General features: G+C 44.6%; 1 protein-coding gene across 3 annotated transcripts in view; it reads right to left on the bottom strand.

Annotated features, from left to right (window-relative positions):
• The window catches only part of JARID2 (jumonji and AT-rich interaction domain containing 2), a 191274-nt gene that overhangs the window by 25195 nt on the left and 139526 nt on the right, over nucleotides 1-26553 (bottom strand). For all 3 annotated transcript variants that reach the window (XM_081919374.1, XM_081919375.1, XM_081919373.1), the window contains exons 5-7: nucleotides 16022-16198; nucleotides 10100-10329; nucleotides 939-1968 (exon numbers count right to left, since the gene is read on the bottom strand). In XM_081919374.1, coding sequence (XP_081775500.1) covers nucleotides 939-1968; nucleotides 10100-10329; nucleotides 16022-16198 — 1437 coding nt within the window. The remainder of the gene's footprint in view (nucleotides 1-938; nucleotides 1969-10099; nucleotides 10330-16021; nucleotides 16199-26553) is intronic.

Here is a 26553-nt window from a genome sequence, read left to right as displayed (position 1 = left end):
AATGAAAATCAGCTTCAAAAATAAAACAACTGTAGCCATCTCTCAGCCCTAGCAATTAAAAATTGACCTCATCAATTAAAACTGACCTCCGCAATCACACTGATTAAAGCTTGCAAGTGTAACAGGAGCTCTAGCAAATTTATTAAATTTTAAAATTGCTTAGGAAGAACAGATTAAAAGGGACCTTCTTCCAAAGAATAAAGGGTATTCTAAAGGGAATTGTTGTTTCACCAACTAGTATGCCACTTTTAAAAACATACTACCATGTGCATCCTATCTGATGGCAGAAAGCAAACCACCAATTCAATTAAATAATCAAACCTGCTGCGTAAGTTTACAAAACTGCCGTTTTGCTACAAACTCCACTTCAATGCTTGTCATCCAAGATTTGTTAAATGCCTGAAGATTGTTGAAAATTTGTAATTTTGGTGATTTAGATATTCGAACGGAAATCACTTAATCAAAGTTGATTGGGGTGGCGTGTGAGGAATGTTTAAGGAGAAGAGAGTTATTAAACCAAATTGTTAACTTGTTTGCACCGCTGTGCATCACTGGTACACACACCTTGCTAGGAAAACACCAGGAAACCCTACTGTAATGAAGACTGGGGACACTTCAATGAGCATGACTACACCATTTTCTTTAGGCGTAACGTGAAGTAGCCTTGGAACATGAGCAGATATGCCTCTTTTGCTCTAGGAGAAATAAAACAACATTTCTCTATAGCCAGCAAAGAAGGATCAACATGTTTAAGTGAAGCATAACAGGGAAACAGCTCAGTATGCACCTGCACCGCACCTGGCTTATGAATCAGCTATGAATGAAGCCTAGTGTCCTGCAGTTTTCACAGGAGGCCTGTCAATCTGAGAAGGAACTGATGCTCAAAATAGGGACCTGCTATAAATTGGGAAAAGAACAGAACACAACAAAGGACTCACCTATGAGTGGAAGCTCATCCATTGTAATGCCCTGAGATTTGAGGTGCTTCTTGATACAGGCCAGCCGCTGCACATTGGGCCCCCAGCGCCTGCTCAGCTTGTGAATGTGTTGTATTTGCGTCACAAAGCGCATTTCTTCATTCAGCTTGCACTCGGGCCTCCAGTCGGGAGGAGGGATCACCCTGCACATCCCATACTTCTCAACCTGAGCACGGATCGACTCGATGTATATCAACGGGTCATGGAACTCCTTTGGGGAAGGCTTGAAGATAGGGATCTCCTCCATCATGGCCCACCCAGACTTGACGCTGACCTTCTCGTGCTTCCCCGTTGAGTCATGTGGCTTGTGCAAGGACTCGGTTTGAGAGGTAGAATGATTTTCACAGGAGGCATTTTCAGTTTTGCTATGTGCTTGTTTCCCTGGCATGTTCTTCCCAGCAGCAGCTCTCTTCGGCCTGTTTCTTTCCAGACTTTTCTGTGGCACTTCCTGACTTCCAGGCTTCTTCACGTGGCCGTTCAGCAAAGGCTTCTCCGCAGGCGCCTTTTTGCTTGGGGCTTCAGCCACGCTGACTGGCCCCTTTAGCTTCTTGGTCGGCGACTGTGTTTTGTCTATGTGGTTTGCCTCTTCCAGTCTCCTTTTTGAATTGCGCAGCCCCTCCCTCAACTGCCTCCCTACCTCCTTAGTGCATGTCTTTTGGTTCAACTTGCCATTGACCTTGACACCGTTAACAGCGGTATTGTTGGGCTTGGCCACTCCAAGAGATAGCACCTGTTTGCGGGTTTTTGCATTGCTACTTTCCGTTTTCCCTGAGATTGTATGGTTGACAGGTGAACTGGGCTTGTGGTGATTTAGTTTGGTTTCCTTGACCAGTTCTTTCTTGGCTTTGGTGTATGTGACAGTTCCTTTTGTCACTGTTGCAGTGTACTTCACAGTTTTGGACGGTGAAGGTCTGACTTCTCTCATCTTTTTGGCACTGGCTGTGTTTGCACCCGGAGATGACATTCGAGTGACACCATTGACCTTTGAAACCTAGGGATGCCAGGACCATCAGGAGGAAGAAGAGACAAAACAGGAGGGGGGGAACCAATTAGTAAAAATTCACAATAAGCCTCATGCCCTCTAAAAAGAGAGGGAAATATAGGCCTTGCAGCCTTTCAACAACATTAAGTCACATTATACAATGTATTGGACTTCACTCAGTGGAGAGCAGAATCAGTCTCTTTTTAAAGCAAATCAAGACAGAAATATAAAACAAGGCTTTGAAGTGTGGGTGTATCTTTAGTCATCTGATGCTGTCTACTCTGAGTGAGAGTGCATCTATACCCAGTCTCTGCTTCATAATGAGGCTGTGCATGATGGCTTGTTCTGTGGTTTGCCTCTGGGAGGGGCCTGCTGCCCTCTCCCGAGGCCCTGGACTTGCTGCTGCCATGCCTCACTTCTGTCACTGCTTCCCATTTCTGAACTTTTCTGGCTCTGTAGATGTATTGTGCGTGCTTGCTGATGCATAAGACCCCATCTGCACTATATATTTAAAGCAGTGTCATACCACTTTAAACAGCCAGAGCTTCCTCCAAAAAATCATTGCCACTTGCAGTTTGTTAAAAGCGCTGAGAATTGTTAAGAGACCTCTATTCACCAGAACGACAATTCTCAGTATGGTTCAACAGTCCATCCCTCTTCCTAGGGAACTCTGGGAATTGTAGCTCTGTGAATGGAACAGGAGTCTCAGGACAATTCCCAGCTACAGTTCCCAGGATTCTTTGGGGGGACCCACAACTGCTTAAAGTTATATGACACTGCTTTCAATGTATAGCGCAGATGGGGTCTTAAAACTGTCACTGTTCAGAAATACGCACAGCTTGAAAATATGGCAGGGGCAAAAGTAAGGATGCCTGGCAGCAGCAAAAGATACAACAACTGGAAGAATCCAATTTCTCAAATCTGTTTTGGGGCAAAAGTTTCCATATTCCATATTGGAATTATTCCAGTCTATGTCTATTTGAGCCACATGCACACAGCCCCACTGGGGACCCAATGGGAACTGATGCTCCTCGCTTCTCATTTCAACCAATCCTCCTTTTCCAATATTAACCCCCTTCCCCCACCCAATTCCCATCTACCAAGGTGTTTACTCATTTGCCTTCTAAACTTATTTGAACTTAAACACAAGCAAACTTAATAACCACTAATAATGTAAAATTACCAGAATCTCTCACTATTTTACTGCCATAAAATAGTAAGATTCACAAGTGTGCACACAATTATATCCAATATGCACCCAAGAGATTAGCATGGCTCTGAAGAATCCCACTTCCAGAATTATATTATAGCCAGGAGGTACAAAATGTAATTCAGTAGTTATGTACAGATTCTATATCCGCCCCCACAAGATGTTTGATGTCTAGGCAGTTTTGTTTTTATTCAACAGCAAGTTCCTGAAATATTTAGTTGCAAATGACAGGACCCACAGCTAACAAGTTTTATTGATTTCAATGGGAATTTGTTGCAATTTATCATTTGTTGAATTTCCCCAAATATTTATTAATTGTATAATATATTAATTATGAATTTGTAAATGTATGGATTTATTATGGGGAGAGAAAAACCAGGTTTACATGTTTCAACTTTGTGTTATATAACTGCTGAAGCCCAGTACTTGTTAAGAGACAGCAAACAGATATCTCCAAAAATGCAGTGGTGAAATAAACATTACACAGCAACCATGCAACATATATTTCCAACTGTGCTTATTATCTGGTCAATAGAGCACCAAGCTGAATGAGCGTGCAAGAATTAATGTGAGCGAGCACGTGCAATGTTTAGCCTCAAGTACTATTTCTTGTTTAGTGGCAGCAGGAACCATAAACCTGAACCTTTATTCTCCAAAGACTGTTCTTCTCTTTCCTACTGTTGCCAGCTCTAAGAAAGGCAACCCAGTGCCTCTCAAAAGGTTCAGTGGCAGGAAGCTGTGTGGAAGCTACAGCACCTCCGCGGCAATGAGAAGCCACATCTGCCAAATTTCTTCCTGCCATGCAGCTACAGAGGATGCAGAAACCTTCTCGGAGCTAGCTGCTCGGGCACCCGGAGCGGCACACATGCCGTGCACCCGGGGGCAGGGCAATCCATCCATGGAGGAAATCTGCCCAGGGAGTGGGCTGATCAGCACGGCAGTAGTCTGCCCACATTGGGGGGGGGGGTGACTGCTGCAGTGGCAATCCGCCCAGGTTTTTTTTTTTTTGTCAACCCACCCCCCGGGATGGCACCCTTCCTACCCCCCTGTCTCTAAGGGAGTGGTTTGCAATCCTAATCACATATTTCACTTATGTTTATTTGGAATAGGATGCTGTTCAGCAAGGAAAGCTACTCAGTAGGGCTACCTAGGAAGAAGCAGACATCTGTAAATGCATAAAACTCTGCTTTCCAGCCAATGAGGAACAGCACATTAGGACACAAAGGCCTAGAATGTATTCCTAGAATGTAGAAGGGATTGAAACATGCTGTTAAGCCACTCTTAAAACACAGCAAGTTTGCTTGCTTCAGGTGATAGGATACTTGTTAGAACACAATGTACAACAGTTAAAGCAAACTGACTACAGTCATACCTCCGCACATATCCCTCTGGATATGTAAACTGGGATGCGAATGTGGCAAACCCGGAAGTATTTTTCTGGGTTTCGCCACGCACGCATGTGCAGAAGTGGTCCTCCGGTTGCGAATTCCTCAGGATGCGGCCAGACCTCCGGAACGGATCCTGTTCGCAACCGGGGGTACCACTGTACTTATAGAAGAAAGGGGAAGCCACAACTAATCAAAAAGATTTTAAATTAACACTGCTTTACAATTCTGTATTTGGTCCCCCGTTTATAAACAGCTTTGCATTTCCCCCTCTGTAAGCTTTACTACACCTAATGCTACACAGGCACCTAGTATTCACGCCCTTTACATTGGATGTGCTACAGTCATGATTTCATTATCTCCTACGAGATGCAAATGGTTTAAGCAGGAACCTTAGCACAGCTATCTTTCATGAAAGTGTGGTCAGGTTTTGCTAAAATATAAGGAACAGTCCGTATTCGGCACACATGTTAAATGTGGGGTGCCTGATACGACAGCATAGGAAGACTTCATGTGACGTCACAGAACATTCCATAGCTTCGGAATGACTGTGGCTCAGTGGCAGATCATCTGCTCTGAGTGCAGAAGGTCCCAGGTTCACCCCCCAGCATTTCTCCAAGTAGGGCTGGGAAAACCAATGACCTGGCTCAGTATAAGACCTTCCAATGCTCCCGCGACTCAAGCATATTTTACCCCACATCAACATGAGCCTGGATAGCTCAGTTGGATACAGCGGGGTGCTGATAACGCTATAAGGATGCAGGTTCAATCCCTGTGTGGGACAGCTGCATATTCCTGCACTGCAGGGGGTTGGTCCCTTTCAACTGTACAAGTCTATGATTCTATAAACCAGTGCCAGAGCTGAAGGCTTAAAAACTCACCAGCCACAGCTCCTAAAAAGACACATCCTCACTCCCACGTACGGCTGCACACACAGCATTTCTATAAAAATTCCCTCTTTACCCCTGGCAGCTTGATCCAATAACCTTATAAACACAGTTTGCTTCTCATAGAGCTTCAGCAGTTGGGAAACATAACTTTCCCCCTAATGAAATACTATTGTTTCAGGCTCCCCCCTCCATTTCTTCATTTTGGTGACATGACCACAGAAACACACGTTTTAAAAACACACTCCGACAAACATTTGACACATATTTAGAGTCAGAGGTGATGCTGCTCTTATCTAAGGGGGTTACAAGAAGAGACAGACAGTTCAAGAGGGGAAGAACGAGGTCAGGGGAGAAGGGTCAGCACTCAGCAGAGAATCAAGCAACAGCAGTGGTGAAACGAGGCTGGATCAGGAAGGTAAGTTGCGGAAACGAAGATCTTGGTAAGCACCTTGAAGGAAAAGAGCAAAGGGCTTAATCTCAGAGAAAGGTTGTGTCAGAGCAACATTAGAAGACAGGAAGGAGGCAGGCGGGCAGGCAGGCAGGCAGGCAAGCAGCATACTGCACATGATTTTGGAAAAACAGTGAAAAGGAGAGAGGCAAGCAACCAGTTGTGAAGTAAAGGGAATTAAATTTTCTAAATTGTGAACAAGGAGGTAGGTCCCCCTTTTAAAAAAAATCTTGCTTTTGAAATGGAGGGATTAAAACTCTCAGGAGGACTGCATACTGGTTCCTTTGAAACAAATTTTGTGTCTGTCTTAACTGACCTATGACTGAAACAAATGCAAAGTACATGTTTTTAAAATTTTAAAAGGATATATATGCTGCTTAATAATCAAAAACCTCTAAGGGATTTACATGAAAGTAGGCGTAGAAGTCTCAAAAAAACCCCAGCTGTAGCCTCAAGAAAAGACTTCTGGATAGGGTAATATTATATAGTGAGAGAATCTCCATAACTAGTTTGGACACTTGGAAAGCTGTCTCTCTCTCTCTCTCTCATACACATGCACACATACCTAAACATTCTCTCACAACTTAATTTCTTTGCCAGCTGTAAACTCTAATAAAAACTGCCAAGACAGAAACTTCTGATATTACATAGAGAATTTTAGAAATGGCAAACCATCATGACCACTTAGGTGCAGAAAAGTACTTCAATAAAACCTCAAATGAGATCCTTCTGAGCCAGCTAAGAAACTGCATGGGTGCATATGTTTTACAAATACACACTTTTCAAGCTTCTAAAACAGTACATAGGAAGACTGTGGGGATAGCTCAGTCGGTAGAGAATGAGATTCTTAATCTCAGGGTTGTGGGTTTGAGCCCCACGTTGGGCAAAAAGATATAATTCATTGCAGAGGACCATCATGGTCCCTTCCATCTCTACAATTCTGTGATTCTACATCAGTATCTGAGAGCACATTGTGCATTCTCAATTTTCCATCTCTGCTTCCAAACAGAACGTTCCCCTCAACCAAGTGGTGACGTTAGAAGGAGACAATACTGGGACCAACTTAGCAGCTGGTGATTTTCCCCATATGGAATTTTTTTTTCAGATACTTTACTCTCTCTCCAAAAATGAAGTCCATTGCATATCAATATTAAGGAAGAAAAATATTAGTCTAGTTTCTAGATTTCACACAGTTAACATGGTCTTTATTTTGCATAAAATTGCCTTAGAAGAAAAGAGCCTTCCGGGTCCCAGGTGCAGAAGAGAGCAAAAGAAATTGCGGTACGCAGTTTCTTACCTTTCTACTGTTGACATGTCTCCCCCCATTAACCAAAAACACACAACCTTTGTGAGTCAGCTATTAAATGTCTGCACTGCTGGCTGCGGAGAATCACCACAGAGGTTCTAGTCCCAGAGTTCCATCGCGAGGCAGTGCTTACACTGATCACACAAGAAAGAAGTCAATTTAATTTTAAGAAGAAGTAACAGTGATCAATCATTAGGCTTTATCACTTGTTACACAGACTAAACTAATCAGAAGCACATGCGCGCGCACACACACCACTGATCTTTTTTGTTTTCTCCAACCAGACAGGTGGAACACATTCTGTCTTCACACAACTCTCACACTTGAATGTAAAAGCTAAGCGTTCTCTTAAACCTTTTTTTTTTTAAAGAAAGAAAGAAAAGAACCCTTAATATAAGGGGCCAGCTCATAATCTTGCATCAATTGTATGACCTTCTCTTGCATAATCAATAGAGGGCCTCCTTGAGTTAGGTTTCCTCTCCTTTCAAGTAACTGAGAAAGGAGCTAGAGAGCAAAGCAGAAAAAGCAGGGAAAGAGCAGAGCACACACAGCAGAGGGAAATGTGTAGATCTACAAAACAGGAAAGACATTATAGAAAAGTAGAAAGGGGGATGGAGCGATGACTCGGGCAACAAATGTCTTCCTTTCGGGCACAACTAATAATTTGACATTCATCCTAAGAACATAAAATATAATGCTGTGATCTAATGCTGAGTTGTAAATCTTTCTATATGACTATTTCTACTTTATACTGGGAAAGCAGGATTTTCATTACAGGAGTTCACCGCTACAGTGAATTTATCTATAGACTCTCATAAGAAGAGTGACCAAGGAGGTTACTTCTAGGATTGACTTGGGGAAATTGCAGAAGATATTTCATCTCTTTAATATAGCAACATTAACCAAATTTGTCTGGCCTGGGAAAGGGTTTTTAATTATCTGTCTGCCCCACTATTTCATTACAGTATTATGCTTGTGAGTGTTCTGTTTATGTTTAGCATGTGCTGATGTCGCTATCTCAGAGAGATACAATTGTATGAGAAGACTAAGGGGGAAAGTACACCTTTAGAAGTGCCATCAAAACCTTTTCACACAGGTGGCTTGCAAGATTATCTGCAAGAAACTGAGGGGGCACGTGGAGGGAATAATTTTCCTGTTTTTTTCTTAAGCTTCCACCCTGTTTGCACTACAATGCTGGCCCTATTCCTGTTGCTGTTTTTAACAGCATACCAATACCTGTGTCGAGTCACATCTCCTGTGCTTTTCTGGACCATCCAGAAAACATATGTGTGTATATAAGGAATTTCTGATCATATTGCTAATGCTCTCTCATTCTGGATGTTGAAGAACCTCCATCTTCAGATTCTGCTCAGTCTACTTGTTCAAATGAACACAGGGAAAGCTGAGTTGTTGTTTTTTTCTACAATCAAACGGTATATAAATTTTAGGAAGCAAATGGAATAAATGGTGATATTACTACTATGGTCAGGTTTGGTAGATCTTTCCTAGCTTCATAAACCATGAGCACAGGGGCCAACCATCTTGTCCAGCACCTCTTTCCACCCCCCCTCAACTTTCATGCTAGCTCCACCACCTCATTCACAGGCCTGTATTAAGCCAGAGGTTTCCTGTAATGTCCAAACTGGGGAACTTAATATCTCTTAATTAACCATGGTAAAAAGCCAAGACATGACCCTGGTTTATTATCCTGGTTTGTTAACTTAACATTAAGCCACAGTTCTCTAGTTTAGACATAACAGGAAACTCTTGGCTTAATGAAAGTCAGTAGCAGAGAACTGAAACTGATGCCTAAGGAGAGGAGGTGGAGAGGCAAAGCAGGGCCACTCGGTCTCAACACTCACTTCTGGCTTCATAAACCATGTTTAGTGCTGAGAGAGATCATCTGAACTTGATCTATAAGTCAATCTCATCTGTGTTAGCCCTTCTGGTTCTGCATGCAACTCTCAAGGGGGTGTCTATTGGTTTACATTTACAAAGATCTAAATCAGGCAGGCACATATTGGCAAATCATGGCTTGGGGGTTCCTGACCTAACTGCTAAATATGGATAGGGAAGTTACCTCAAGGAGTGCCAATAGGCAAACAGCCAAAAGCATTCAGGTCTTTCCAAGCCTTCTCCAGCTGAATAAACATCAGCCAAACAAAGCCTTGCTTTAGGCTCTGTTGGTTCATGGAGGTACTAGAGATTTCTGGCACTATATCTAAGAATCATTACCATAAAGAGAGAGAGAGAAATAGATATTGAGAGCACAACAAAAGGCAGGGGGGACATTGTATAGATAAGAGCCTCTAAACTCTGAGTTGCTGAAATTTAGCACAGACACAGCAGTTTTCCTACAGAACCTCTTCGGTAAATTTGAAATAAACTGAGGATGTGTTTATTAACTGTAGCCATTCAATCTTTTGCTGTCAACTGGGGGTGTGATATGTTAATCATGGCTGAGCTTGCCTCCCAGAAACAGGTTTTGCTTATAATGTATTTGGGGTAGGAAGGGAATCTTCTGTAAGTATCATGTGCCATGTAATGTACTGTTGTTGTTTTAAGAATTCTTTTCTCTCTTTTATTTGTTAAATAAATAGGTTTTTTAAAAGACCCTGTCCTCAAGGAAACCTATATGGAACTCAAGTTTCCAAGACTGGGCTATCCTGGTCGCACAGAATAATATGGTCATGTGAATTCGTTCTTACAACCAATCAGACAGATGTTTTAAAACTGTATAAGAAGAACCCTCACACAACTAAGGTACGGTAATAAAGTGTGTGTCTCCTTACAATACAACAACATAACAGGCACCCTAATTAGAACTAGCATTAAATATACCTCAAAACATCTCAAGATAAATTTGGACAGTTTTGTCCCAACTGGTGCACCACACACTACCTGTTTCCTTAAATCCTGAGCCGATCGATGAAGGTTGTGGTGGTTGTTAGAATTGAGCCCTTTTGTGGAAAAGCCCATGTTTGTTGAAGAATGGTGATTAGCAGCAGCCTGGTCTTTGCGACTCTCAGTCCTGTGTTCGCCATTTCTATCCTTTCCTGGCGTTGTGTCTTTGACTCTGTGTTTCTGAGCATGCTCTCTCTCTTTTGTTGATTTGCTGGATCCATTGAAGACTGTGAAGGGAGAAGAAACATTTGTGAGCAGAAGAAGCAGTGGAAAAGAACAAGACAAGCACAGATTCCAGTTCAGACTCCTTTTGAAAACAACAGTACAAAAGCAGCAGCAGTGACAAGCTGATACTTTTGGGTGATATCCAAAGTCACCACTCCTTCCCAATGTCAAATCTGATCTGAATGGTCCCCCAATCCTTCAGAGCAAATCTGGGGAGCTGCAGGGGAGAGGAGAATACAATCCCACAAAACAAGGATGGGGAATCTGAGGATCTGACTGGTGGGCACCAAATCCTTCTCTCCCCATCCGTCTCTGTGCCAATGGTAGGCCAGTGGTATCAGGTGGCCCATTTTCATCCCATGTGGTGCTTTGAAATCCCAAACATTCAGCTTCAAAGATCTGTTTACTGTTCTCTGCAGCCCTCAATGTACAGAAGACTAAGGCAGGGTACTATGTTATAGGTAGGTGGCTGTGTTGGTCTGCCATAGTTGAAACAAAATTAAAAAATTCCTTCCAGTAGCACCTTAGAGACAAACTAAGTTTGTTATTGGTATGAGCTTTCGTGTGAAAGAAGTGTGCATGCACACGAAAACTTGGTCTCTAAGGTGCTACTGGAAGGAATTTCTTTATTTTGCAGGGTACTATGGGCAGGGTTTTGCAGGCGCAACCCTCTATTTGGCCCCGTTGTCTCCCTACTTGCCCCATACCTGATGTCACAAAGCTTGGCCAGAGCAGCCTCACAGGACCAATGGGTGGACCATCACTACCAAGAAGCAAGTAGCATACATACGCAAGGTCGGTTACTGGTCAAGCCACCTCAACCCACAGGCCACTATCCTTTCTCTGAGATAATGTGGATAATGGTGGTAGTGGTTATAATGTCTAGCATTTATGGGGCACTTGCAAGTGTGTGACAGACACCAAGAGAAACATTTTCTCAAACAACAGATTGCTTAATGTCCAAAGGACAGCAGAATCACAGGGGGCACAAGGGCAAGAGTAGAACTCTCATGCTTTTAGTGACGCCACTTCTGGTCTGTGGACACAAACACTCATCAGGGACTTTAGCTCTGCAGCTGTAGGAGAACATGAAGTATCAAAGCATTTCACACTGATAAGAGGAGGACAAGAGAAGATTTGCCAAAACCCACCACAAACACAACTGACTATCCTTTTCCAGTCCACACTGTTAAAACTGAGCTGGGCATGGAGGGAGGTGGAACGCCAATGGTTTCACGGAGCACTCATGAGGACACAAAGCTAGTGGCACTTGCCAGAAGCCTGCCAACTGTTTCCTACTCGACATGATGCAATGACAAGGAACAAAGTTTTGAGTAGCAGCAGTAGTTTCTACAAAGATGTCACACAGTAAGTACATGCTCATTCAACAACAGTATCTTTTTGCGGAAAGGTATGCAGGAAGTAAGATATAAAAAATGCTTTGAATGATTATGGACTGGAAAAATGCAGGCTTTTTTTCAGCCAGAACTCGCAGGTGGGTGCAATGCAATTATAAGAGAACGAGGGAGGAGTCCATGGTGAGTTCCGGCACCTCTTTCTAGAAAAAAAAGCACTGGAAAAATGTATTGTAACGTTTGTGTTTGGAATTTCTAAATATTAAAAAACAAGGCCAAAAACAAACAATTAACGTTTCAGGCTCACTGTGTATGCCTTGCAGCTTCTGAGCTCTAAAGATTAAAAACAAATGAAAACACTTCAACACTGTTATTACCCTGGCCCAGGCCAACTAATGAGCTCGTCAAATACAACAAGGCAATATCACATGGGAATTATTTTTTTAAAAACAAACCTGCCCCACCACTTTCCCAACATGGTAACCACAGCATTATCTCAGAAAACAGTTTAACCACGAAAATTATCGCGCCCTGCATTTGGGTCTTATTCATGTTGCAATATAGATCAGTCCTGCTCCCAGGCTCCCAAACAGTGCACTTTCGGTTGAGCAATAATCATGCAACAATAATACGGTGGTTAACTATTTCCCTCCCTTTTCTTTTAGCCAGATGTCAACTGCAGTGAATGTTATGCACATTTCTTGGTTTTATTTATTTAATTAAAGTGCTTTTTTACTACCAACAGATTCCAGAGCAGTGAACAAAAAGCACTGTTATATTTATCACAAACAGTAAAATATGCAATAAAAACACAATATCGAAGCTGCAGCTAAAAACACATAGAAGTCTAGGGCATCACACAAGTAAAAATAAATGGGAAAAACTGAAGTGTCTTTACCTGGCACTGAAAAAGTTGTAATGTCTGTCTGGGCCAGGCACAATTCTTAAAGGGAGGGGATTGCATAACCAAGGTGCCTGCCGTCTCCTTTATTGTTATTTCCAGCACTTTCAATTAAATAGGCAGTTAGGGTAGAGCTTCAGCAGCAGATCTCAAAACAAAGGCAGGGTAGTATAGGAAGGGGTGCTCCTTCCAGTATTTGGGTATCAGCACCTTAAATTGGGTCTTGAGATAAATAGGCAACCCTTGTAGTTCTTGATTAGTATAATATGACTAGTGTAGTATGGATATGCCTAGATCCCAGTTAAAATTCTGGCAGCCATTTTCTACATTAGTTGAAACTTCTATGTTGCCTTCAAGGGCAGCCCCACATAGAACACATCACAGTAGTCCAACTGGGAGGTTACAAGAGCATGAATCACCATGGCCAAGAATACCTTGTACAGCAATGGTCACAACTGGCAACCAGCCAAAGCTAATGCCTCAAAGAACCCTTGGGCTTCTAATGACAAAGCTGGAGCTAGGAGCATTCCCAAGCGGCAAACCTGCTCTTTTACAGGGAGTGCAACTGTGCACAGAACAGGTTAAATACTAATTACAGGAATCCAGGAACCATCTACCCACAGTGCCTGTGCCTTGCCAAGATCCAGCTTCAGTTCACTGGCACGCATCCAGGCCAGGCACCAATTCAGAATCTGCACAGTTTCATCTGACTAAAATGGCAGAGACAATCAAGAGCTGGTGCCAGGAGCAGGCCAGCAATAACTCACACGGCGTCAGTGAAATTAACTCTTTAGTCAAAGAAACAAGACAGCTCAGGAGGCCAGGCCTAGAGAGCACAGCAATTCTTCTTGGTAGATCTTGCCCCTCAGTTGTGGGGACTGAAGGTCCTCGCCTTCCCACAACTCCCTAAGGCTCCTCCTCTACTGGTTCCTTCCTAATCTATGAAAGGCTCCGTCATCTTGCCTATTTTTGCTCTGCCCTCTTCATACCTCTTTGGGTTCTCGGAGACCAGGGAGAGGTAGCTGGTTGCAGCAGGAGGGGGAGGCCCCCTGGCTTCTTCAGCAGCCTGCCTCATCTTTGCCTGTTCACTCCACTTCTCTCCAGCCTCCGGTTCTGGACTGAACTCTGCCACAGGCTCTTCTTGCTCACTAAACCCTGCTATGTCTTCAGCTCCTGACACCTCCTCCTCCCAGTCTTCTCCCTCTGACCACTCATTGTTGTCCCATCACCAATCCCTGGCTCTGAGCCATCTTCCTTCGGGGACTCCCCAGCTGGTGCCTCCCACCACTCCTCTGTCTCTAGCCAGTCCATGACAGCTGAGTATCATCAGCACTGAGATAACACTTCACTCCAATTCACTGAATGACCCCACCTCTCAGTGGCTTTATATGCCATGGTGTCAAGTAGAGCCCCGTCAATGCCAGCTTCTGGAACCAATACTGCAGGTAAGAGTGGGACCATAGAAATGTGTCCTGTACACCCATCCAACTGAGCTCATCCACTAGGCTAAACATAGTCAATGGTATTAAACACTGCTAAGAAATAAAAGAAAACTGAATTGTGTGCACACGTCCCACATCTCCTGGCAGGGATCAAACCTGTTTCAGTGTCAAAATCAGGCTTGAACCTGAAATGAAATGAGTCAGAGCCAAAGATCTCAGATAAAAGAACAAGGAGAGAGAAAGGAGGAGGCATTTAAGTATAAATGTATGTATGTCTATGACTACAGATGGATAGATATAGTGTAAACAAATATTCTTCAAGTATTCAAATATTAAATATTAACATGTAATGTTAAAATAATACTATTTAAATAAAAGGCAGGTCATGGATGCAACTGCCCTCTTCCTTCCAACTGGAAATATCCTGTTACAAGATAGGGCAAGGCAGATCTCCTGTTATGGTCTCAATTAACTGAGGGAAGCATTTGGATATATGAAAAGAGTGGTTATTGGCAGCAGTTCTTCACAGGGGCAGGGTGAACCCCACCCTCTTTTGCAGAATGAAACTGGGAAGAGGTTTAGCTTTCACCTGCTACTTTCATTTACTTCAGTCAGAGAAAGTGTTTGCCTCCATGCAAAAGGAGTTGCAAAAAACGAAATGTTTCCCTCTGCCGAAAGATGCTGACCAGGCATCCCCCACAGGACACAGCAAAGGGAGAAGGGGGCGTGAATGGCAAGAGAATTTATCACTGAGTCCCAGGGAAAGAAAGTAGAACTGATTTACTGTGAAGGTGCTGCCAATGTCAATAGAATATGTATGACTTTGGTGGGGGTATGGGAGCCCAGGTATTTTTTCATCCTGGCTATCAGAGCTTAGGGCTTCAAGCTACTCAGTGCTGAATACATTTTTCAGGCTCTACTGACAAGGCGCTGATCAATTTATCTGGATATGACATGAAGGCCGTGTGAAGAAAATACATTGTGACTCAGGCAGCTCTGCTGATTTGCAAGAAAGTAATTGATGTGATCCTACAGGAACAAAAATGCCGCATTAGTGACAGTGCTAATGTATTAACCTAGCAACTAGGAAAACAGGATCCCAAATAAGAGAGAGGAAAAATAATGCTGTTTACAGGACACACGTCTTGCTGCCACTGGCTGCACACTGTGGGTTTTGTTTTTAACAGAAAAGAAAGGAAAGAAGACACGTAGGGAAAACATTAAGTGTGGGCTGAAGCCAACAGAATTAGCCAAAGGATTTGGGGGCCTATGGGGAAGGGGCAAAGCTCAGCCGCACAGCACCAGCTTTTCTTCCAAAGGGCCACCACTTCAATGCCTCACAACTCCAGATGTGAGAGACCCCTGTCTGAAATACTGCAGTTGGAGTTGCCAGTCAAGAGTTGACAATACTGAGCTAGATGGGCTAACGATCTGACATACAGCAGCTTCCTATGAAACTAAATTCATTAGGTAGTAACTCAGCTAAGTTTTACTCAGAGTAAACACAATGGAATCAATGGGTCTAACTTGGACATCATGCTGATTAACTTCAATACTCTTAAGAAAATATTATTTATTAATTGCATTTATAATTCCACCATTTCTCCAAGTGGAACAAGGTGCTACCCATCTTCATTTTAGCCTGACAACAACCCTGAAGGTTAAGCTAGTCTGAAAAGTAGTGGCTGGCCCAAGGAGGGATCTGGACCCTGGTCTCCCATGTCCTAGTCCAGTACATCACACTGGCTCTAAATAAATCGTACCTGCATGCCAGTCATCACCATGAGCGTTTAAACAGCTTGATATTTGCTCCATTCCCCAAGAAATAAGAGGGGGTGGGGGTGGGAATACAATGCAAGATGATAACATTTAATCTTCATACTATTTGCACAAGTACAAAGTGACTGGAGGAGAACTCAGTTCAGCCGTCTTTAACTCTAAGCACACATAGCCTGACTCATCACTGTCAAATGAAGTTCTATATTTAAGGACCTACCATGCCCATTTGGAACGTGCTTCTGTGTTTTCCCTTTCCTGGGGGTCGTCTGGCATGAAGACGAAGCATTGTTTGTGGTCAGCTTCGTGTCCTCTGCTTCTTCATCTTCTTCTTCCTCTTCCTCCTCATCCTGAGAGCTTCCAAAATATACCATGTTGCTGGGCAGGGCAGGAGAACCTGATACCAAGACAAATGCATTAAATATCATCTGATTGCACACAGCTACTAACCTCAGTTAAAACATGGGCTATGAGCAATCAGTTAGGACTTGTGGTGGGTGGGTGACGGCTGATGAGCACATTGGGGGTTTAGGGTGCCACTTTCCCCATCTCTTCCCACCTGTTTCATAAATAGCAGCACGGCACACAACATTCAGCAGGGGAAATTTACAGCTTCCGCTCTTTTAACTGGTGGGAGCCAATTACCTATTAAAGATGCCTATTTGGTTTGGGAATCTCTTTTCTCATGTAGCACTGGTTTGCTCACATAAACCACTGGGTGTGTTTGCTAAATCCATTTTAAGTGGCACTTTGGCAGCTTAGCCCTTTCTGTTTGTGGATAATGGTGCCTGCCCACAAATGCAGCTAAAAGCCAAATTACATGTGAGAGTGGCAGGCTCTCTTTCACACAACCAGCCCACATTCTGTGTGCTCCCTTCTTAACCCTTAACGAGACACTGCTTCATATGGGAACAGGACAGATAACTGAATGACTGCCCCATCACACCTAGGCTTGACCCCAATATCATCTATGGGGAGAGAACAAGTTTTTTCTCTGAGGAAGTCTCTAGCTTAGAACTTGCTTCCTTAAATTTTTCATAAATGCAGGATGAAAACAAGAACATTAAAGACCCAGGTGGTTGCAGGCTACTCCATTAATAATACAATAGTACCTTGGTTTTCAAACAGCTTAGTTCTTGAATGTTTTGGCTCCAGAACGCCGCCAACCCGGAAGTGACTGTTCCGGTTTGCAAACTATTTTTGGAAGCCGAACGTCTGATGGGGCACCTGTGGCTTCCGATTGGCTGCAGGAGCTTTCTGCAGCCAATCAGAAGCCGTGCTTTGTTTCCAAACGTTTTGGAGGTTGAATGGACTTCTGGAACGGATTCTGTTTGACTTCCAAAGTACGATTGTAGTTAGATATGGCAGCTCTTGGCTTCTGTGAACCAAATTATGATGGGTGCTCTTTTATCTTTGTGGATTTCAATTTAATTATAGCTGAAATGCAACTTGAACCATTTTTTTTTTTACCCTGCTTTTCAGTCTGGAACACATTCACAAGATAGCTTACAGGAGAGGTGGGGGGAGGGGTGTCATAATACAAATTTCAACGTGTTGTGGAAATTGGTAACCACCATTAAAAGTTATCCAAGAGTAGATTAAACAATTTAAATGTTGGCTGGGGCAGCTGAGTAAAGAGTTCAAGAACATACAGGTTCCCCCAACTCTGGTCTAAACAATTACCCACAGAGTTATTCAGACAACAGAGACAAATCAAATGCAACAGCTCAACACTCAGCATGGCAGAGACAGCACATTAAGTAGGTCGCTGAACATTCGACTGAACTATGTAATGAAAGAGCTTTGGGCAAGCTTTCAAGTCAAACAGAATTCTTTATCAGGCTGACTGGGAAGGCAGGTAAATATAAAACAAAAGGGGAAATGTAAGCAGGTATGTTAAGAAGTGATGCTGTTACTGGCAACTTTAACAGAAAATCACAAATACCACAACATTTCAGGGCCTCCAGAATAATTTTGTTTCCTCTCGGCTTGATATAGGTTGTTATTTAAAAAAGAAAACTGCCTCAAGCCCATCAGCAGTACAGGCAGCATCTGTTTTGCCAAAAGCAGCGTTTCACTGCTTTCCAGGATTACCTGGCAGAGTGTCTGCACTGTTTACTGAAGTGAAAACTAAATGTTTTCATCTGCACAGAAATCAAACTAGGACGTTAAACCTCCACAGAAACCATTTCAGCCCAAGAGTGTTCTGTGTAATTTGGGCTGTGGGTTTCTGGAAAAACTGGATTCTTCTCTGCAAATCATGTGGTTCGCTCCTTTTCCCTTTTCTGATACTCTCTTTCTCCTTGCAATTAAACACAGCCCAGCTGTGCACTTGAAAAACACTAAAACAATTTAAGCCGTCACAGTGATTTAGGGATGAAGTCAGGTCAAGGTATGTGGGCCTTAAGCCTGGCCGAGTAAACACACGGTATGCCAAATGCTACATTTCTGAAGAATTAGGGTCCCCTCACACACACACACACACACACACACCCGTGCCTTTTGACAGGAGGCTCCATTTCATGAGTACATATATAGGTGGAAAATCCCGCATAAGCTGCATTGCCTGCACCTCAGCACTCAGGATATAAAGCCTGACTCACATTTATATTGGCACCAAGGCCTCAGTGTAAATAGAATGTGATCTATTTAAAGGCTGGTTTTATACTTGCCAGCATGATGCAAAGGACCCGTAGTGTAAGTGAGATTCTGGTCTGTAGCCTCCAAGGGAAAAGAACGACTGTACATACACTGTTACTCTCTGAGAAGTAATCACATACGGCAGAGTTTGCTGGTGCCTCAATAAACAGGAGAAGCGGGTGGTTGGCTCAATTTAAAAGTCTGCATGCAAGGTGAGGAGCAGAAAGACAGACTGCCCTTCAACGCATGTGCCCTCCATCACTAGTGGACCATGAACAGCCTGGTATTACGGCTGTGACATACAGCCCAATCTTCTTACCCCCCTCCACCCCGTCCTTTAAAGCTCTAGTGAAAGCAGTGGAGCATGGGACAATTGTTTATCCCATGGGAAAGAAATTGGGGGAAAACTTAAGACCCTGTTTATTCTTTGTTGGAGATGGGGAGTGGAGTAATTGATTGGCAAGAATCTTGCACTAAAAGACCCAATTCCTGATCCCTGACCCCTCTTCACAGAGGGGACAAGGGGGTGAATGGCATTATCATGAAGAAAGTAAAATTAAAACTTTAAACAAGTTTGAAATTATCATCATCATCAGGTGAAGCAGGGTGGGAAGAGACATTTAGTCTGGATAAGATCAAAGCACCTTGATCTATTTAACTGAACAATAATCTGGGAACACTCAGAGCCAATTTTTCTTTCATTTCTGAATTCCATAACTATTGTCACTGTGCAAACAAATTTAGAAGAAAGGTGTGTGCGTGTTAATAATCTCTTTTCATAATAAAAGTGTTCCTAGCCAATGTGGATTATATGCTTAAAGTCTCACGCACTTGGTTCCTGCATTGCTTGTAAATATACTGGTGATATGATTGCAGAAAAACTGCACGTGAGCACAAATCAGTAAACTTTCCACCCTCAAGCAATTTATAGAGATGAAAATGGGGACACTATCAGATGAGGCCAGAGGGGGGAGAGGAACGATTGAGAAGGTGGAGCGTGGAAAGATCAGTAGATAAAAAGCAGATGGATGAAGTAAAAAACATGCACAGGTCAATAAATGAATTCCTGCTAGAAATTTATTCCTAATGACCCCATTATACAGTGTGTCATTTGCCTGGGTTTAGCCTACCAGATAGCGACCAAACTTTTAAACACTCACCCCATTAGACATCTTTAGGTACTAGGAAAAAATATTCCTCTTCAACCAGGCCTTTGGCTGATTAACATTCCATGTCCTTTTAAGTGTGTTTGTTGGAGGGGTGGGTGGTTTATGGGTGTCTTATTCTTACTATGCATTTTGTGTTTTTATTTTGCATTTTTATGCCCTGAGATCTTTGGATAAAGGGCGGTCTACAATTTAAACAAATAAATCTGCTGACGCAAATACAAAAATTAATGAATTCAATTAGTTCTGTATGTTAAGCAACTCTGTATATTCATTAAATAAATAAATAAATAAATAAATAAATGGTGTCCAGCTCCAAGAAGAATAGAAACTGGCTGCAATTACTAAAACTAAATTTAAAATAAATGCTTGAAGAGGCCACTCTGACTATGCACAGAGATACTATTATTATTACATATGTCCAAGGACTGAATTCTTGATTCAAGAGGTTTGAAACTTAGAGCTATCAAAAGCTTAGGGTCAATCAATAATCCTATTTAACTACATAATTAGCCAATTGTTACTACACAGTATTTTAATGCAGATTAAAGTTTGAATCTTCTGTTCGAATACCAGTTTTTCTCTGCTACCTACCAAAGGCTGATGATTTATTGTGGCGAAAATCATCAAAGGCAAATCCTGAATCAAATAACTATAGGCAGGCTGCCTATCTGAAGATTCGAGTAGCTGAAAGGTGTCAAGATTTATTACTATTGAGAGGAAGAGACTGCTTCGTGCTGTTAAATGCACACCTCGTTCCTTTTGAATATGGGAAATTTTGAGGCATTTTTGAACTTCAAATATTGCCCATTTGGGGTGGGGGAGAGAATTAGGATTATGTAGGGTGGGGGGGGTCAGCTTTCCTTCCCCCCCCCCCCGTAGATATCACACAGACAAACTGAGGCCATGAAGCAAGCAGGAGCCCGCCATTCCTCTCCTCCTGGACTGCATTTTCAAGGAGCCTTTTCATGATCACATCAGTAAACATGTAGTTTGCTTTGGAATGTGCTTATTCAGCTTTGTTTAACCTGTGCCCAAAATGAATGCAGCTTAAGAGAGACCCTAGTGTTACTAAGGAGGCTATTATTATGGCCCATTGGGGACAGGAATGGGGAGTGGATGGGCTTGAGAAATTCTTTGTGTACAGTTCTGTTGGATACAATGCTTTAAGCTGCATGACCTTTCAGAGGTTAAGCAAGGTAGGAGGGCCATCCAAGTTTTAGGGCAGTTGGGTTGTCAAATAAGCACAGAATTAAACTGTTAACATCCTTGGAAATCAAAGTGCTTAATATAGTTTTAATGTTCATTTGAAAAGTAACTAATGAGGCTTAACTTAATGTCCTATTTTACAGAGGACAGCACTCTATCTGGTCCAAACCCAGTTTAATGTAAGAAAAACGAGCAGTCGCCTTGAAGTTACTCATCAACAGTTAGCACCTGTTAGTCTGTGCAGCCAGATAGGTCACCTGATCACAGTCTTTCTCACTATGGGGAGATGAGTTTTATTACTATTTAAATTATAGTGATTACTTCTAAATTTGCATCTATAAATATGCATTTACATCTAGCATATGCAAATGTTACGCAAAACACTCCAGCGATTCTGCCTTGGTAAGTCTGAGCCTGGCAAGAAAGGGAACTGGCAAGGTCACTGAATGAGGCGCCTTCTGAAACCTGGCCTCAACTTCAAGGAGGTTTGGCCTGATTTGGAAAGGGCCTGGGGAAAGGAACTCTTCAATTTGCCTTTCTGAACCCCAACAACCCACGATTCAGCACTACTATCTGCTTAGGGGTTTTTTTGCGACCTGCCTCCTTTGCTCAATTTACACTCCTGTGTTCCATTTTGGAACCGTTTTATGTTTATTTTATATTTATATTTATTTGTTTTAAAGTTATGTTTGTTGTAACCCAACCTGGACCTCATAGTGAAAGACAGGTAATAATACATGTGATGGGACGATGAGCTGCTTGTGCGTAAAATGCAAGTCCCTCAGAGTTTGATCAGGCTTTCAAACCTCTGCCTGTGACGGAGCCCCTCCAGCATGGCTGCGTCAATCACTAGTAGAATCCGAAAGTGGCTGCTTTCGGAAACGTTTCCAACATAAAAGCTCCTTAACGGAAACACGTCGTCTGGCCTCTCGGCGTGACAGTTTCCGTCGAGGTGTGGGTGTCCCTATAGGAGGTCCTGAGACCTCCCCACTGGTTTCGCTTGAAGCGTCTCTGAGCCATCCCTCCGACTCACTTTCCCTTGGAGTTCTTGCTCGCCCTCTACTGGTTCCCTCTTCCGCTGCTACTGCTCTCTCACCCTCAGTGAGCCTTTGCGCCTCCGGCGCTTTAGATGTCAGTTCCCTGACATCCACCTCCCCTCCAGGGCCCCCTTCACCCCCTCCCGTCTCCTCTCCTACTGGCGGTGAGGAGGTAAAACCCTTGAAAGAACCTCCCTCATCTTCCGACGTCGCGAACACTTCCTTCCACTTGTTGCTGTTCCTACTCTCTAGGTACTCTTCGTCATCAGAGTCCACTCCCTCTTCCAACTCCGACTCCGCGAACCCTTCCATTTCCTCTTCCTCATCGGTGGTGCCGAAATACTCCCTCCTAAACCTTGCTATCGGCTGAGGTTTCCTCGGGAACCTTTGATGGAACGTTTCTGTTAAAACCTCGTCATTGACTTCCTGCGCACTTACCCAGGTGTTTTCTGACTCCGGTTCCCCTTCCCACGCCACTAAATACTCCACCTGATTTCCCTTCCACCTGGAATCGAGGATTTCCGCTACATGGTTGCGGCGTTCCCTCTCTTCCAAGGCTGGTCCCCTGACGTGCTCCCCTTCACCTCCTCCCCTGTATGGTGACAGTAACGACCTGTGGAACACTGGGTGCAATTTCATGTGATTGGGTAATCGGAGTTTGAAAGCTACCGGGTTGACCTGCTGAATCACCTCAAAGGGTCCCAATCTTCTGGGCCTCAGTTTCTTACAACCCCCTTTGAACGGCAACCCTTGGGTTGACAACCACACTTGATCCCCCACCCTTATGGTTTCACCTTCCCTTCTGTTCTTGTCTGCCTGCTTCTTATATTGTGCCTTAGCCCTTTCTAAGTTGAGCTGGAGCTGCTGATGGATGGCTTCCATCTCTTCTACAAAATGTTCAGCCGCTGGGACGCTCCATCTCTCCCCTCCTTCCCCTGGAAATGCCCTGGGGTGACACCCGTAATTAGCCAAAAAGGGACTCATCCCTGTGGACACATTCTCCGCATTATTGTAGGCAAATTCTGCCAACGCCAACTTTTCGACCCAATCGTTCTCTCTGTCATTGACATAACACCTAAGATATTGTTGAAGAATGCCATTTGCCCTTTCCGCCTGCCCGTTGGTTTCAGGGTGCCGGGCAGTTGAAAAATTGACTTCCACGTGTAACAAGCTCATGAGCTTCCTCCAGAACCTGGAAGTAAATTGTTTGCCTCGATCTGAGATCACCCTCGAGGGAGCCCCGTGCAACCTGAAGATATGTTCCACAAACAACTTCGCCGTTTCTTCCGCTGTGACTGCATGTGAGCATGCTACAAAGTGGCACATCTTAGTTAACAGGTCTACTACTACCATGATGGCTGTTTTCCCCTTGGACCTTGGCAGATCCGTCATAAAATCTATTGATATCGCTTCCCAAGGCCGTTCTGGTGTGGGTAAAGGTTCTAATAACCCTGCCGGCGCCCTTCTTTCCCCTTTGGCTCGCTGACATTGGTCACACCCTCTTACATACTCCCTTACATCTTCCCTCACCTTAGGCCACCAAAATTCCCTGGTAACCAACCACATGGTCTTGTGTTGCCCAAAATGTCCCGCCGTGGGGCTATCATGCAACTGCTTGAGTACTCTCCCCCTCAATTCACCTTCGGGTATATACAGTGCCCCTTTGTAATACAATGCCCCATTTCTTTCCTCAAAACCTCCGGGGCTCTCGCCCTCCCCCCTGAGACCTCTGAGCTTATCCTGGGCATATTCATCATTTTCCGTTTCCTCCACCAGTTCTCGTTGCCCCACCATCGCCGCCCCACACACCCAGCGGTCCTCCGGGATGACATGTCTCTCTTCGATCACCCCCTCCCCTTCCCAATATTCTGGTTTGCGTGAGAGCGCGTCCGCCCTGACGTTTTCTGGGCCTGGCACATAACAAATCTCAAAGTTAAATTTGGAGAATTCCTGTGCCCATCTCACTTGTCGTTGGTTGAGCACTCGAGCTGTTCTCCAATACTCTAAATTTTTGTGGTCGGTGCACACTTGCACCTTGTGTTGTGCCCCAATTAATAAATGTCTCCACCTCCGGAATGCTTCGTGAATGGCAAGTAGTTCCCTGTCATACACCGTGTAATTCCTCTCGGACTTATTCAGCTTCCGCGAGAAGAAGGCACACGGTCTCCACTCCGACGCACTCCTCCCCGGTTGAAGAAGGACCGCCCCTACCGCCCGGTCGGATGCATCTGTTTCCACTCTCATGGGTTTTCGTAAATCCACATGCAGAAGTTGTTCTTCCGAGGCGAAAGCCCTTTTCAGTTCTTCAAAGGCTCGATCCGCCTCTGCCGTCCAAACAAATTTCTTCTTGCTGCTGAGACAGTCGGTGATGGGCGCCGTCAAGTGGGCAAAGTTCTTGATGAACTTCCGATAAAAGTTCCCAAATCCCAAGAATCTTTGCACGTCCTTCTTGGTCTTCGGTGTCTTCTATTCCAGTACCGCTTGGACCTTGCCTGGATCCATGGCCAATCCCTTGTCTGACAAGCGGTACCCCAGGAATTCCACCTCCTTGGTATGAAACTGGCACTTCTCCAGTTTCACCCACAGCTGGTTGGCTTGCAGCCTGCCCAACACTTCTCGAACGTCCCTCACATGCTGTTCCTCATTTTCCGAATACACCAACACGTCGTCTAAAAAGGCCACACAATTCTTGTAGAGCAAAGGTCCCAGAACGTGGTTTATAAAAGCTTGAAAACACGCGGAGCCCCCTTGTAGACCGAAGGGCATAACGAGGTATTCAAAGGCTCCCAACGGGGTAAACATGGTGGTCTTCCATTCATCTCCCTTCCTTATGCGTATCAGATTGTACGCCCCCCGCAGGTCCAGTTTTGTAAAAATCTTTCCCTTCCTTACTCTGGTCAAAATGTCATCAATTCGGGGCATAGGGAAAGCCAGGGGCTCCGACACTGCATTGAGGGCCCTGAAGTCACACACCAGTCTCGGTTTGTCTGTGTTCTTTTTGTCCACAAAGAACACTGGGCTGCCCCCCACCGCTCGGGACTCTCTGATGAAACCTCGCTTCAAGTTTTTGTCAATGAACTCCCTCAGCTCCTGCATCTCCCTGTCTGACATGGCGTACAGCTTGCCTACTGGGAGTTGGGCCCCTGGGAGTAGGTTGATTTGACAGTCAAAGGGTCTATGCGGTGGCAGTTTGTCTGCTTCCCTTTCGCTGAATACGTTGCTCAGATCTGCGTATTGCGGGGGCACCTTCCCTTTGTCCATCACTTCCATCCCCGCTAGGGTGACTCTGTCTCCTCCCGAAACCTTCCCCTCCTTGCAGTGTTCTAGGCAATGCGCTGACCCAAAGGAGACCACCCTCTGATGCCAGCCCACTAGCGGATCGTGTAGCGCCAGCCAACTCATCCCCAAAATGATGGGCGCTCCTCCCAGGATGGCCACATTAAACGCTATCTGTTCGGTGTGCCTTGCCACTCTCATTATCATCGGGACAGTCTGTTGGCTAACTTCTCCCCCCAACAGCTCTCTGCCGTCAATCGTAGTCACCTGCAAGGGGTTACTTAAAGGGATAGTCTGTATCTGGTGCTCAGCTGCAAACTCCTTACTCATGAAATTACAGGAGCTGCCTGAATCCAAAAGCGCCTTGACCTTTAGTGGGTGTCCGTTTGGCAGTTCTAGTAACACCTCTATCACTAAAGCGGGTCTGGGGGGTTCTGGCATGGGCACTTTCATTGCTCTTTGGCCTGGCTGCTGTGCCCCAACGGTGGCAGCCAGGCGTTGGCTTTTGCTTGCTCCTTGCCTTCCTCTTCCTTTCCCCCAACAGCTCCTGCCATCCCTTGCCATTCCTTTCTTTGTGGGCAAACTCTGGCAAAGTGCCCTGGCTGTTGGCAGAGATAACATCTCTTGGCGCTCTTTCCCTCCTTTTTCCGCCCTTCACTGGGATTTGAAACTGCGCGCGCCCGCGCTGTTCCAACTTCCATCGGCTCTGCCGGCGGGAAAGGTGGCTCTGGAATGTCTGGAATGCGGAACTCCCTCCAACGGTCTCCTTTCCCTTCCCGCTTTTCCATAGCCCTCGCCTCCTGGCGCGCTCCTATGGCCAGCGCAGATTTGGTTAACTGGTCCATAGACTCCGCCCTGGGGCCCCGGGAAAGCTCATCTTTGACGGTTGAAGAAAGCCCCTCTTCGAAAAGCATTTGGATGGGCTCCGCCGATAGGTCCCACCCCAATTTGTGAATCAACATGGTAAATTCAGTCCAGTACTCACGGACAGATCTGCTTCCTTGCTGGCAAGCCATTAACTGCCTTCGCACCACCCCCTGCTCAATATCGCTGGAAAACATCAGGTCCATGGCACGAAAAAACTTCCTCGTGTCCTTTAAGATCTCATTATTCGCTGCCATCAGGGGTCTAACCCAATCTTTCGCCCCGGATTCGAGATGGCCAATCACATACGCCACTCGCGATTCCTCATCGGGGAAGTCATCAAACTGCAAGTTTAGAGCGTATTGCATCTCTGTTCTAAAGGCATGATAGTTCCTGGGATCCCCCCCGAATTTCTGCACCAATCCTGGCACCTTTCTGGCGAGCGGGGTGGTTTTCTCCTTTCCCTTTTCTGCATCCTGAGCCCTCCTCTCCTCAAGCCTCGCCGTTTGCAGCGCCAACTGGATCTCCAACGCCCTGTACCTTTCTTCCAGGCTTGGACC

The sequence above is a fragment of the Podarcis melisellensis genome (genome assembly GCF_964234715.1).
Source record: "Podarcis melisellensis genome assembly, chromosome: 7".
Taxonomy (NCBI): Eukaryota; Metazoa; Chordata; class Lepidosauria; order Squamata; family Lacertidae; genus Podarcis; species Podarcis melisellensis.
This window is presented reverse-complemented; position numbering and strand designations above follow the sequence as displayed.